This window comes from Pteropus medius, unplaced genomic scaffold (assembly GCF_902729225.1).
Source record: "Pteropus medius unplaced genomic scaffold, Ma_sr-lr_union100, whole genome shotgun sequence".
NCBI classification, from domain to species: Eukaryota; Metazoa; Chordata; class Mammalia; order Chiroptera; family Pteropodidae; genus Pteropus; species Pteropus medius.
Window position 1 is genome coordinate 9,559,997 of NW_024347791.1, and position 15,821 is coordinate 9,575,817.

The window sequence follows — 15,821 nt, forward strand, 5'->3', positions numbered from 1 at the left end:
ACCACCACCACATAATATTTCTAAATCATTGACTGAAACTTCAGCAGCAGAGTATTTTTTGGTCGCCTTCTTTTTATATTTCTTGTCTATTTGGTTTGTCTTGGTAACTTCTCTTCCTTATCAAGATATAGGACACTACGTTGGAAACTGAATCCAGAGCCAGTCTGCGCAAATCGCTCCTCCTCTATAAGCCCATATTCTCCGCTGGTTAAATGTGGAGATTGGATGAGGAGTTCCATTTTAGATTCTTTAATTCTTGTTGCTTCTCTCTTCTGTATAAAGAAGAAAAAAGTTATCTTTGATGTTTTTCCAACCTCACATTTACATTAATTCCCAGTTAGAACCCCAGTCCCTAAGTACACTCACTATCTTACCTACCTTTGTTTTAACACTGCAATTAGTAATTGAGGGTTCTCCCTAAGGAGCAGCAATCTACTTTCACGTGTAGATTTTCTAATTGGTGGTTAGGATAATAGCCATATTTTAGAGATCATCCCTTTACTTGAAATTCACATGGTTGTAACATACATAATGTGCTTCATCAGTTTGCTTCCATCAGATGACAAAGTCTGTTAAGTCTGACTTTCCCAGAATTGTGACTTTCACTTTAAGAAAGTATTGTGCTTGGAAATCTAAATTTTAAGTTATTATGTTAGGAATCATTATTCATTTGACTAAACATCATTCACAGACCTGTAGGAATGCTCCATTGCCTTAAATATACCACAGCTGGAGATTTTTTTATTTTTGCTTTAGATCGGCTTATTAGTTGTTTTGTTCTGCATTTTGCGGTTGCTGCTGTTATTGTTTTTAATGCTTTTATGTTATTGAGTGTCAATCTATGGATTGTGCCTTGGGTGATGTATTGGATGAAATTTGGGGGCAACAGAGATCTTAATTCATTCACAATTAAACTACTCATTCAGTAATCCATTGAGAGCCAACCACATTAAAAACAATACAAGGCTCTATCTTAAAGGAATGTTAGCAATTTACATTACAAATATAATGTATAAGTAATTCAATGATATAAAATTTTACAGTAACAGTTTTTATTAATGCTAAAATAATAATCTATATAGTGGGTTGAATAGTTTCCTCTCCAAAATTTATGTCCACCTGGAACCTCAGAATGTGAGCTTATTTAGAAATCAGGTCTTTGCAGATATAATTAAGGTAAGGATCGAGAAGAGATCATATTAGACTAGGTGAGGATATCCCTATAAGAGATAAGACTTTTTAGTTATATGTGATAGAAAAAAAATTCTCAAATTAACTTATGAAATAAAAAGGATAGATTGGCTCATGTAATTGAAGTCTCTGGATAGAACTTCAGCTTTAGGTGAAGCCCAATCTAAGATTTCAAATAACGTAACCAGAATCCAGTTTCAAATGGCTCTGCTTTTTATATTGGCTTCATACTCAGATTCCCTCTGGTTACAAATAGTTTCCAGCAGTTCAAATTGTACATTCTCTTAAGTTTAAGTCTAACCATAAAAAGCGAGTAACTGTATAGTCGGGCTCAAGTCAGAAAACATAAACCACTGTAGGTGCTTCAAAAAGAGGAAATTTAATGCAGGAACTTGGTTTCGTAAGAGATAGAAGAACTGAGACAATAAAGAGGAGCAGATGAGACAACTTAAAGATGAACAACAGTAGGAAGCTTTCTTTGTAGGGCTTGGAAGTTCAAAAGGGGAGCCCAGAAGGCAGGGCCATTAGCACGAGGGTAGGATTTGCTCAGTAGGAGATGCAGTCACTACCAGAGATGCCATGAGAGGCAGAGAGAGTGAGAGAGACATTCTCTGCCTGTTTCCTTTCTGTCCTTTAATCTTCCATCAGTGCCTTCCATTGACTGAAACTAGCCAGAGCCAGCTGACTGGGGATCTATAAAATGCAGGATTCGCCCTCCCTCCCAATATGAGCAGAGGCAAGGGGAGGAATAATCTGAACACAAATAGGAAATATTATTTAGGTTTTTGCCGTGATAATGCTATAAAATAGACAACTCCTACTCAGTGGCTCACAATAATAAACATTTTTCTTGCTTATAGATCTGTAAGTTAGCTTATGGTAGCAGAAGGGCATTGCTTAAAGCTGTGTGTTGGATTTAGATATGTTCCTTCTGCCTCTCATTCTGGGACTTGTCGTTATCTAGGGTATTCTCTTCTCATGGCAAATGGCAAAGTTCAAGAGCAGCAGGCAGAAACATGTGATGTCCTTTAAGGCTTCAGTTCAGAACTGGCATACTGTCACTTCCACCCATATTTCATGGCCCAAAGCAAGTTATATAGATGAGTCCAGCATTGATGGGCTTGAACAACTATTCTGCCTGCTCTTATGAGAGGCACTACAAATTTGCCAGGCAAAGGGACCCTGGACATATATGTCTATTACAGGGAAAGAGTGAAGAATTTGGAACGATAATACAATACACACAAACAAATGACCAGCACTGCCTACCTCCTAAAAATACTCCAAGCCAAATATTTCATTTTTTATGAATGAGTCACATGCCCAATCCTAAACCATTCACTGTGACCTAAGATGTGTGATGCTCTCATTGGTTATGCCTAAGTCAGATTTCCAACCCCGAAGCTGGGGATGGAATCCACTCCATCCAAAACACAAGAACTAGAAGGAAAGAGGGTGTGGTTCCCCTGAGGAAATCAGAGTACTCTTACCTAAGGAAAGGCAATGAATTCTGGGTGTCTAAAAAATTATAGCTACTCACTATAGTAACTAACGCCCAAATGTGATATGTGATATTTGACAATTTACTGAAGGTATTATTTTCCACAATAAGGAAAAAAAAGAATAAATTGTAGTTCTCTTGTAAAAAAGAATAAAAGAAAAAAGAAAAACTAGGAAAAAGTAAAAGTAAAAATTCTGCTGTAGAATGAAATCAGTTGCTCATATCTAGCAGTTGAATTCATAAATATAATGATTGTTTATAATGTTGATATGGACTAAAAAGCCATCACCATATGAAAATGATGATGAAGCTAGATCAAGTCAGAATAAAGTGCAGCGTAGAGGTTATATCTTCTTGGGAGGAGAGAAAGCAGCAACCTCAGTTCTACTGATATTTTGGGCTAGATGATTATTGCGGGAGGCCATTCTGTTCATTATAGGATGTTTAGCAGCACCCCCAGCCCCTACTCACTAAATGCCAGTAGCATCCCTACCCCCACCCCCAGTTATGACAATGCAAACTGTCTCCAGACATTGCCAAGTGTCTCCTGGGTGACAAAATCAACCCCACTGGGATAGAAGGAGAAAGGAAAGGGAGAGAATGAGAAAACGCCATTGTCTTTTTCTCTATCCTATCTTTTTTCTCACTCAGTTTAATAGAATATAACATTCTGGGAAAGGTATTTTATCTGGACCTAGAATTTAGGCAGGAGCAAGACACAAGGCTGGAGTAGGACCAGATGGTGAAGAGTCTTAATAACTAAATTGCTCTGCCAGTGAGTTAAGAGTTTTTGCCGAAGCCAATGGTAAACCACAGTGGCACATAACCAAATTTGCATTTTTAGAAAGATATCATTCTAATGATTCATAAAAACGTACATCACAGAGAGTATGCTGCCCTTCTTTCATAATGCTGATCACAATTTGTACTTATTTCATTTCTATGTACTTATTTCTTGTCTGTCTCCTTTACTATATTGTGGACTCTTTTCCTCTTTTGTTCAGTACTATCATTTCATTATATCAAAGCTCAAGAGATAATTAGAAATGCAACACCAGTAATATCAGCTTATGGCAGTCAATTTTATTAATAATAATAATAGTAGTAGTAGTAACCACCATTTACAGGGTGTCTAAACATGCATTGCCAAGTAAATTGCTTTTGAAAGGTTATCATGTTTAATCTTCCTGCTAACCCTGTGAGGTAGGAATATCATATTGTCCACATTTTACACATAGGAAACTGAGCCTAAAAGAACTTAAAATTTTTCACAAGGTCACAAAGCTAATGAGTAGCAGATCTGATTCTGTGATACTCTGTATCGATGATATATATTTTCTGACCTTAAAACCAGATTCTGCCATATTTCTTCATGGGCATGGTATCTGATTACAAATTCCTACTGTTCTGTTTCTCCTTATCTTGCTCTTTCGCTTTTTCTTAAAGTCTCACAAAAATTCTTTCTGAAAAACAAAATCCATCAGTGAAATTTTTCTGTTTATAGTTCTGGCACCAAATAAATGTTTGAGTTTCCCCCCCCACACACACACGAATACCAAGGTCTGACATCAACTGGTTGTCTTACAATTCAATTCAGTTCTGACACTAATACTTGGAGTTAGCACAGACCCCACAGATTAAAGGCTCAGACCCACAAGACTGCCTTGCCCCCAAGTCCCAGGTTGTCATCTGTAATTCTGACCAATTGGCTATAATCCAGGGGTTCCCACAACCCCCTTTCCAGGTTTAATAATTTACTAGTATGGCTCACAGAACACAGGAAAACAGTTTACTTACTATTGCAGGTCTATTATAAAGAACAGAACTCAGCGACAGCCAAATGTAAGGGGCACAGGTAAGGTATGGGATGGGGAGCTGAGGGGTAGGAAGAGGGCATGGAGTTTTCATGTTCTCTCCATCACGCCACCCTCCCAGCACCTCAGTGTGTTCACCAACCCAGAAGCTCTTCAAATCCCATCATTTAGGAGTTTTATGAAAGTTCTATTACATAGGCATGATTGATTGAGTCATCAATCATTGGTGATTGACTTCAGTCTCTGGAATCACCCTCCTTCCCCAGAGGTCTAGGATGGGAGTACTGAAAGTTCCAACCCTCTGATCACACAGTTGTTTCCTCTGGCAACCACCCCTCATCCAGAAGCATCCAGAGGTCCACAGATTCACCTTATTAGCAGAAATCCATGTGTGGTTGAAAGGGGCTTGTTATGACTAACGAAAGATGCCCCTGTCACTCAGGAAATTCTAAGAGTTTTAGAAGCTTTGTGTCAGGAACTGGGAACGAAGTCCCAAAATGTATTTCTTCTTGTATTGTAATTAGTTTTCCACAGGAGAAGCGTTATCATGTGCTATTACACAGTCTTAACCACTTGAATAAATCCAAACCTGCAGGATTAACTCCTGGTTCTGTCTACAGTGTCCCACCAGTTCCGGCTCATTTCCCACCACTTTCCCATAGATGCCTTGTGATCGGGAGACACCAAATCGCACTCAGTTTTCCAAACCAGATCTACTCCTTCAGGCATTCAGAAATTTATTTCTCTGTCTTAAATGTCCTTTCCTCACCATCCCTGTCCCCTGGCAGGCCTGCAGCTTCTCACTTACTCCTCATTTATCAGCTAAATCTCTTTAGATGACAAGTGCTGTTATCTTCTTCATTTTTCAGTGGTGAGACTGAGGCTCACCACTTACATTACTCGTGTCCTTTTAACATCTGTACAACTCCCTACCTTTTGCTTCTGCTGTTCCTTTCGCCTTGAATTTCCTTCTTTCTGACCTTGACCCATGGAAGTCCTGGCCATCCTTCCAAGCCCAGGGACGTGCCACCTCCTCCGTGAGACTTTCCCAGCTGAGCCCTTACAACATTCCTCTGGACTTCTTGGTAAGCCCCTCCAGGCAACTGCTGTGTCTTAATCATCTTTATATCTCCATAGAGTTTAGCAAAAGAATCTTACACTTAGTGGAGACATGAGTCTTTTTTTGTTGTAGCAAATGTAATCCAACTGTTGCTAGCCCCAACTCACCCCTTTTTCCACTCGCTATTTTAGGACTTCAATGTTGCCCCAGTATTTTAATACAAAAAAAAAAAAAACGAACTCTGCTTGCTAAGCAAGCTCCATTTTGACTTCAGGAGAAAGGGAGATATAAGCCCATTATTTATAGAAGGTGTTTTATTGTATTCACCAAAGGATATGGGGAGAAGAATGCAACAGTATAACAATAAAGGAAGGAAATGAACCAATTCCTGCTTTGGGGGAAGTATACAACAGCTGTGCACTAGGCTGAAGGAGTGTTTTCCAAAAGCAAAACAAAACAAAACAAAAAAGGTTAATTATATGCACTGAAGCCAATAGTGAGTGCTTTTAAGGGAGAAAAGGAATGTCCCATCCCTGGAGTTATCCCCATACTATGTAAATGCTGCCTCAGGACCCTAACTATGGGAAGGATTCCCCCTAAAAGATGACTAAATATGCTTGGGGGAATATCTTATGTGAGAATCATTAACTTTTCTGCATGCTATTCTCTTTGAACTTCAAAGAAAATGAAATGATCATAGGGCTACTACAAATGAATGAATATTTACCAAGGTTTCTCCAGGGATGAAAAAAGTAATAGGAGTTTATCTTTTTATAAATTACCCCCTCAGGCTCGATAGGATGTCATTCATCATTTAAAGAAATAAGAGTTTGTGTAATTTTCTAATTCTTTTCCCCCAAAAAAGCCTGTGGTGATTGCGTTCAGTTTATTGCCAAAATTGCACATAACTCCTTAACAAAATATATGCAATAAGGTAAGACGAAGAGCAAAATGAGATTTTTCCCTGTTTCAACAGAAAGAATTGAAGTAATGATCAATTTAATTAGGCAAACAGGGCATGCCAATTAGAATAAAAGATTCCCTGAAGCCGTCTAAAAATGTGATGTAGAGAAAGTAATTCTGTCTAGCGCCATATTTACAATTGTGGAAGTTATATAATTACTCCATAAATATTCATCAACATTCTTGTGTGGAACCAGGTACAAATGAAATAAAGGAAAGTTACACATCAGACTCATATTATGAGGAAAATAGAGAGCCAGACCCTGCCGCGGTGATGCTGGTCACTGTACATCCCAGACTTCACAGAGAAGCGGGGTAAACTTGTGGTCATTCACTCTCCATGACATCAGCATCTCGGCATGGTGGTGATTGAACGTCCGCAACTCAGTCAGGCGGCCCAGGAGACAGGCAAAATGCTGAGGATTTTCAGGCTGGTGAATCTTGCACAACTTTTGCAACACATCAAGCAGTGGTTCCTGAAGCTTCTCTACTGCCTCTCTGTCCTTTATGTACTGTCTGTCTGTTTTGAAGTGTAAAATGAAATGACAAAATTAAAAGGTGCCGAAGTATGAATTTGGTATCACAGAGCGATGTGAGCCTTTTGAAAGTATAACTTACAAATGTACACTTGAAATGGACAAGTTGAACACATACATATATATTCGTGTAATCACAAGATCAAGAGATAGAAATTTACTGCCCCCCAGAAGCCTCCCTAAATTCTCCTCCCAATAGGTGACCCCAAAGTTAACCCATATGGTGGATAAACAGCATGATTGGTGGGTATGTTCTAAGGAACAGAATTGCTGGGTCATAGGGTATATCTATGTGTGACTTTAGTAAGTACTACCAAAATTTTTTCTGTTTTTTAATTATAATTTTTATAGTAAAACAAAGTAACAACTACCTTCTGCCTCAATATCGTGTACAAATGATTTAAGTCTAACATAACTATGCTTTATAAATCATGCATGTGGCATCACTTACTCCCAAGTAATTAATAAAAAAGTATTTTAAAAAGGATGTGCAGAGGTATGCATTTCAGCATTGTTTAAAACAACAAAAAATTGGAAGCATCCTCAATATCCAAATATATGGTAAATATTAAGAAAATGATTAGTCATCAATACAGTGGGCTATGATACATGCACTACAATCAACTTTTACCGGTATAATTTTTTCATGACATGGGCAAAGACTTAGAAAAGAAAAAAAGACAGCATGTTCTCAAATTGATGGTTGCCAGATGACGTAGGGGGAGTGGGAGGCTGGGTGAAAAGGTGAAGAGATTAAGAAGTACAAATCAGCAGTTACAAAATAGTCATGAGGATGTAAAGTACAGCATAGGGAACATAGTCAATAATATAGTAATAATTATATATGGTGACACACATAATTACTAGACTTATCAGAGGAATCACTTCACAAATTATGTAAATGTCTAACCACTGTGCTGTACACCTGAAACTATTATAATACTATTGACTGTCAACTATAACTGGAAAAAAAAAAGACAGTATGTTCTCTATTATGTTTAAAAGTATCTAATTTCATTCAGGTCCCTGCTCAAATACTAACCCCGTGGAAAAGATTTCCCTGACCACTAATTAAAATGCCATTCTACTGCTACGTTCTTTCCTTCTATTCTCATCTTTATATGTTTTGAAGCATTTACCACCTCCTGAAAAGATATTTTTTTCATTTATTGTCTTTCTCACTCTATTAGAATATAAATTCCATGTAGCTGTATCCTGCCTGTTTCTTTACTGCTATATCTTCCAACATCTAGAACCATGTTTAGTGCATAGTAGGTGTTCAGATTGCACTTACTGAGTAGGAGGTTTAGGAAAAAGGCTGATAAAAAAATACACTGAAATGTTAACATGGTTCAATTTGAAGTGGGGGGATTTGAGGACATTTTACTTTTACATTATGTTTCTGTGTTTTCTAGGTTTTCTTTAACAAACGTTACTATTAGACTGGGAAAAAATTGAAAATTGGCATAAAAATGAAAATATAACATTGAAATTACCCGGAGAGAGGATAACAATTGCTGTAAGCAGAGCATACTCTTCTTGAGTCATTTTCAATTCTGCCACACTTTTATAAAAACTAAACATCGGTGTTATATATTCGTCAGAGATACCTATGGGGAAAGTTGAAAAATTGCAGAGGCATAGTAAAATTTTTGAATGACTAAACAGTATAAAATTACAAACACATTTCATGTACACACACATTAATAACTGCACCCATATGCACACATTTAAATAATGACTATATGGTATATGTCTCAACCAAAGGCAGCACATTGCAAAGAAGGTCAGCTAACAAAATCCTCAAAATATAACCAAATCAATAGTTCGTATGTCTTTGATGTTGGCAGTGCCTTTGTTTTAGTCACTACTTTCTGACAACAAATGATAAGGTTCTTGAATTGCCAACAGAATCTCCTCCCCTCACCATTATCTCGATGGGGTTTGTTAACCTTTTAAATAATAATATCTATAATCAAGGCATAGGCATCTTAAACAACCAAAAAAAATTATTGTTCTTGAGCCCAAAAGTATAAACAGCTCCACTTAATAATGGTTAGGGTTCTTGTCAGAATTCTATCTCTCTGAAGTTTCAAACCTGTTTATCCATTGCCTACTAGGCAGTGGTGATTAGCTCTTCTCTTCAAACTCAGCATGTCCAAAATTAAAGACACCATGCACAGAACTAAATTCTTCGTCTTCCTCCAAATCCACCCTTTACCTAGTGTGCCCATTCTCCGTGATTGTGCCCTCACTCACCCAACTGCACCACCTGACAACTGAGATTCAGCGTCTCCCTCACTTGGTCAGGGGCTGACTCCAGTGATTGGACCTGCTAAGTCTCAGTTGGGGCTCCCTCTCCTCTGCATAGTACCTGGAATTGACTTAGTTTAAGTCTATTTCTTTTCACTTTGAATAATTCGATTGCCTTGTCACTGGTCTTCCTGTCTTCAGTTTGGTCCCTTTGAACCCATCGCAGAATCACCTTTCTAAAATTCAAATCACACCCTGATTCCCCACTTACAAACCTTCAAAAACTCTCCATGGCTTTTGGCATAAATGTTCTTTCTTTTTTACACAAGAAACTCTAGGACCTGTCCTCTGCCTATCCCACTACCCCACTACTCACTCACGTGATAATAGCAGAAGTTCACATTTATTGAGTACTCATTATATATTAGGCTCCAAAGACTTCTTATGCCATAACTTACTTAATCCAACACCCCATGAGATAGGTGCAGAGTGGTTATATAACTTGCCCAAAGACACACAGCTGGTGAGAGGTACAACCTGGATTCAACCAAAACTAGCAGGATCCAGGGAGTCCTGGCTCTTAGCTGTGACTAAGCTGCACAACCTTCTTATCACAAAGCCTTTAATCCAGCTGTATTCAGCCATCGCAGTTCCCTAAATGATTCACGTGGCCCAGTTTTTGTACATGTTATTCTCTCTACTTGGAATATGCTCCTCCTTATTTATCTAGCTTATTCCTCTTTATAGTTAAGATTCTTTTGTGTCACTTCCTCCACTCATTCAACAGGTATTAGTTTGGTATCTGTTCTGTGCATGGTTCCACTCCGAAAGAACTTTGACTGGGGAATGTAGAGACCAGAAGAAAAAAAAAAAAAAGACTGATGTGACTTATGGATGAGTTAAGATGAGCATGAATTCTCAGGATTGGTCCAGACAAGAGTAGACTGCTCCAGTCCATCCTAAACCAGACCTAGAGCCATAGAGCTTTGGCGAACCAACCGGGATAAAACTGGATTTCAGAGTCTAGAAAGTATCATTAACATCCCATATTACACTTCACAGAATCAGAAAGTCTAAATTCTCACCTTAGAAGAACCTTAAGAATAGTCCCAAACTAAGTCCTTGGATTTCTTCTCTTTAGTCAAAATACCATACTTTTCTCCTCTTTGACTCTTTATTGTTTAAGTGACCTCAGTGGGCTCTCTTAACAGCAGTGTCTTTGGTGAGCACCTTGGGGATTACATCATGTGGAAAACTGCCCTCTATCCAGCTGTCACAGATTGAACTGAATACCTGTGACCAAACTAGATACAACTTAAAATGCAGAAGGTTGGAGTATGAGCTACGAGCACCAGTCCTGGTTTCCAACGAACATAGTAGTTAAGAGGTAGTGAGCCAGCTCTGAGTTTGGAATCTGACCTATGGCTTGATCTTAGGCACATTACTTAAACTCTTTATGCCTCAGTTTCCTCATCTGTGAAATGTGAAATATAACAATAGTATTATATGAGATAATACGTGTAGAGTGCTTCGCTCTACGACTGACTCATAGTAAATGCTCCAAAACTGTTCGAGCAAATGTCATAATAAGAGCTATTATTATTGTTATTCGGGAGAATTGGATGAACACATTAGTTCCATCTTAATCTCAGTTCACCTAATCTTAGATTAAGCTCATGCACTTTTGTGTTTACAAAACTATGTTTTTATTTTTGTTTTGGTTTGGTTTTACATTCTGCAGTTTCCTAAGGATGAATATGAATTGGCTGATCAGGGATTTGCCTCAGTATTTTTCTAGGTTTTAAAGTTAAGCACAGATCTGTATTTCCTTTTGCATCCTTCAAAAACAGTGGCAGTCTTCAGTATTTGGGGACTAGACCCGTCAGTTGTGCTTACCGAAAATAATAACTCATGATTGCACCATTATTTTAAATAGTATATGAGGGTTTGTGGATAACATTAAAGGCCACTGATTTGAACATATTTAATTTTTAGAAATAATCTTTGACTACCTAGTTTTCTACTTTGTGTTTCTAAATCCCCACTCTCCCTCCAAAGATGTCACCTCCATCCACTAGCTATCTAATTGCAGTCAATAATTTTGGGAGAAAAAAGGTAAAATTTACATCACGACCGTTCATCTTGTGCAAGTTATAAAGGCAAAAGGGAATATAGAGAAAACGTAAAAATTGAATAAAAGTTTTTGAAAAATAATTTTCCTAAAGGATAGAGCAAATATAAATCTGCTTTTGGAATTAGAGTCCATAATCAGAATTAACCACTCCAGCATAAACAAAGGGGTATTTTAAGTCAGGGGTCCCCAACCCCCCCGGAACCATGGACCGATACCAGTCAGTCCGTTAGGAACCGAGCCGCACAGCAGGAGGCGAGCGAGTGAAGCTTCATCTGTATTTGCAGGCGCTCCTCAGATCTAGCTAGCTTTACCGCCTCAGCTCCACCTCTGATCATCAGGCATTAGATTCTCACAGGAGCAGCGATCCCTGGTGTCAGAAAGGTTGGGGACCACTACTTTAAGTGTTCATGAACTAGTAATGTCTAACATAAGAAATGTAACAATAACATCATCCTGAAGGGGCAGTCTTTTCCTGTTTTCCTGCTTCCTCCTTTCTGGAGACCGGCTTAAGGTTTGCTTCATTTTGGTTCTCATGCCACATTAGCTGATTTTTGGTCACAAGGGGGAGCTATTTTCTAATTTAATCACAAAGACCACTCTGGAAAAGTCCAGTTGTAGAAAACCATTTATGTTACTACTGCTCCGTTTCATGTTTTCTTTTTTAAAGTCCTTGATTGATAAATTAATTGTTCAATGATCAAAAATATTTTGAGAATAACCATTTGATAGAATTAACACTATGCTGTGTTATTTTAAATGTAAACGTCTTTTATTTAACTTTCTAGTTTTAATTGGGGACAAAAAATAAGCAAAAGTGTGTGTGTGTGTGTGTGTGTGCGCGCGCGCGCGCACGCGTGTGCGTGTGTATCTATGTTTTATATACAAATGTGCATATTAGGCAAAGGATCCTTGTTAGGCTAGGATCCCCCACCCACTCTCTCTGGAGCTTTCCCTGTCACAGTGTAGCAGAATAAGTTGCTCCCTTTTCTATGTTCAATTCCATTGTACCAATCACAATTCATATCTCTCCTTCCCATTAGAGTGTGAAATAACCTATACATTTTATGAGATCAGGAACCAACTGCTGTATTCCAAGTGCCTGGCACACTGCCTGACCAATAAAGGGTAGTCTATGGATGCTTCTTATTCATCTCTGTTATTAACTAGCATCCTGCTGGAGACGTGGTAGGAGACTAATAAATGTGTGTTAAATTAGGCAACATTACATTTTGCTAGTTTCTTGTGAATAGTTTCTTGTGAATGGGGAAAGGATGCCATTAAGACAACGGAAATATTCTCGTGGTGCTGAGAGATTGGAGCCTGACCTCTATTTCAACTGCTAAACTCTACTCAGGGTCATTTGTGCCTTACTGTCAGCCTTAAGTAAAAAGCTGATGTTAAAATAGCAATTCAAAACATAACTACTTTTAACTGAAAATATTTATAATAAGTAACATACTTCCCATTAGTCCTAGTGGCTAAAAGTTATCTGGCCAAATTAGATCTCACCAGTTCTTAGGAGTTGCCAAGGTTTGAACTGTCAAGTTCAAGATTCATCTCAATAAAATTTGCCAGATTTTGTGCACTATAACGGTGCGAGGAACAATCCTCAAGCAGCTGACAGATTAACGGAAGAGGCAGATACATAAATATATAATGCCCAAACTGGACAGATATAAAAGGCTTAAGGGAATATAGCTGAGGGCCAATGGGAATAATCAACTCATATCACATTAATACTTCCTCTTATTTCGAAAAACTTTCTTCCTACAATTTGAGACCCAAATTTGTCCATGCCAAAATTGTCACATGACCACTTTGAAAAGCAAAAAGAGAGGTGTTAAGAATACTAAACTTAAACTTAAGCATTTACCTTTCTTATAAATATTCTGTTGTTTGTTTCTTTATATTTCTAAACTTTCCTTCAAAGACAGTATTAGAACTGATAGCTTATATCTGCTTCTTTAAAAAATTTAGTTCTTATAATTGTTTTCATTTGTTTCCAAGTCTAAAGCAGTGAAGTCATATACATATTAAGAGCAGAAAAACAAACATAATGTACTACATACAGTATACTTTACTATGCTCTATAAACAAACTATGGCTTCATCATTCTATTAATAAGAAGAATTTCTCCTTTCTCTAAACTCACTGCATCTATTCATTTTATCATTTAACTTAAAAGCCATTTCAAATTGCTAGCTGCTGCTTATACTTTCTCTCTCAACCAAAGGGCAGGGACCATATCTTACTGGTCTTTATATTCCCTATCAGCCAATATTGGGCAAGTATTATACATCTTAGCGAGTGACAGAGAAAGAGTGCTGGGCTATGAGTATAACAACAGCTGCGTTCATCTCTTGGCACTCTGTTAATTAACTGAATGACCTTGGGCAGGTCATCTGGCCTCTCTAAGCCCATTTCCCCATCAATAAAATTGGAGTGTAGCACTCGCATACAGAGGCCATTGATAATAAAAACAAGATGATACCTGTAAAAGCAAACCATTGCAAAATCATGGGTTATACTGTCATCTGAAAATCATTCTCACTGAATTGAATATTTCATTTCTGTCTTTTATGAGGATCAAAAAAGGCCACAAAATGCTATAAATTCCAGAGGTTATTTATATTGAAATTAACAGAATGAGTTACTTTGGTCTGTAAGATGTTATTGCTAATACCTTAATGTTAAAATATAAACTCATTCATCATTAGTAAGCCTATTTCAGTCCTAACATATTTTATGATATTATATGATTTCTATTTTAATACAAATTATATAATATTACATTAGGAATTAATACTACATTTGTAATTTAAAAAATGATGCATTAGAATTATGTAGAAACAACTCAACCACAGATTGTCAGATATATGTCTGAGGCCTCAATTAGCATGAATAAACACTGTAACCTTCATTAAGTAAATGTATCTCAGGAGACAGTATCTTTGTGCATATAATTGGGATTTAATAATAGCAAACAAAAGAATATGAATTTGAAGGACAAGAAAGGAAATTTCACATTATATTTTTTAGAGTCATGTAGGCATAAACAGCATAATTTTGAGATATTATATTACTGTGGAATTAAATGTACAATTAAAATAAGAATGTGTTATATTTACATAAGAATGAAAAGTTATTCTGAAAGGTCATCTTGCAAGATCAGGTTTTTATGTGGTGTGTGGAAGAGACAATGTTCTGAAAATCTACTGGGGAAGCAAATTCATAAATATTAATAAATCGAACAATCATTATAGACAATAAAATACTAAGCAGCCTGTGAGTTTGGATGGTTTTAATTTTCATGTGGCTGATGTTTGGGTAAAGTATCTTATTATAAACTGGAGGCATGCATATTTATTTATACAGGTCACAAGCTGGAAATTTTTGAAAGTTTCAGAAATTTTCAGAATCAAGTTCTGAAATGTATGTTCGCGTGCAAGATTTTTTCTTTTCGATTACATATTTTTCACCTGCAAGACCCTCACCATGTCTCATGTGGTTATTGCATTCATCTCTGCTTCTTGTTTCAATCTCTCTAAACTTCCCTTCACATTGCTGCTAAGAAGTTGTTTTTACAGCACCTCTATGGTCATGTCACATCTGCTCAGAATATTACAGAAGCACCCCATTATATAAGAACTAAAACTACTTTTGTGGCATTCAGTGTCTTTAAAAATCTAGCACTTACTGCAATTTTGGCTTCATAAATATTCTTGCCAGTAGAGTGTTAGCCTATTTCTGCCCAGTGGAAGAATCCTCGAGTGAGCAGCTTTGATTTATTCTATGCCTGTTGGCTTAGCTGAGACTGAGAATGGGGCTGTGGTTCTTCCTACCCAACCCTTTCTTGCATCTTTCCTTTCACAGATGTCAGATCAGCATGGTGGTGTTGAGCTCTCTTTGAATACATCTGCTTTCTCTCCACTTATTTTTCAGAGGCATTTCCCTCAATTAATCTCTTGCACACACCATCTTGGTGTCTGCTTCTTGTAAAACCCACACTCACACAAACACTTAGGATAGAGCCTGACACATAATAGATATTGAATAATTGTTAGCTTTTGGTACTATAATTAACAGATCCATTCATTACACATATAAACATTCACAATTTTCCTCCTAGTTTTCCAATAAACTTACTTTGGACAAGTCTGTTTTTTTTCTCTCAGCTGAACCAGAGTGAAAAGAGACTTCCCCCACCGTAGCCAGGCTGGGGAAGGGACTTGGTACTGCCCCAGTAATCATCATGGAAATGGCAGTAGCTAACGTAGCTCAGAAGCCAGGAGGTTGATGGAGCCAGGCAAAAGGGAGAGGGAGGGAGAGAGAGGGACAAAGGGGAAGAGAGGGAGAGAGAGGGAGAGAG

The 15,821-nt window shown here is 37.6% G+C and overlaps 1 protein-coding gene across 5 annotated transcripts in view; it reads right to left on the reverse strand.

The window, feature by feature from the left end:
- Nucleotides 1–5,837: 5,837 nt before the first annotated feature.
- The window catches only part of NR1H4 (nuclear receptor subfamily 1 group H member 4), a 63,549-nt gene continuing 53,565 nt past the window's right edge, over nucleotides 5,838–15,821 (reverse strand). Inside the window, exons 8-9 of one of the 5 annotated variants that reach the window (XM_039877991.1) lie at nucleotides 8,562–8,675; nucleotides 5,838–7,049 (exon numbers count right to left, since the gene is read on the reverse strand). In XM_039877991.1, coding sequence (XP_039733925.1) covers nucleotides 6,811–7,049; nucleotides 8,562–8,675 — 353 coding nt within the window. In that variant the 3' untranslated portion in view covers nucleotides 5,838–6,810. The remainder of the gene's footprint in view (nucleotides 7,050–8,561; nucleotides 8,676–15,821) is intronic. The other 4 variants (XM_039877993.1, XM_039877994.1, XM_039877992.1 and 1 more) reach the window with 4 other exon arrangements.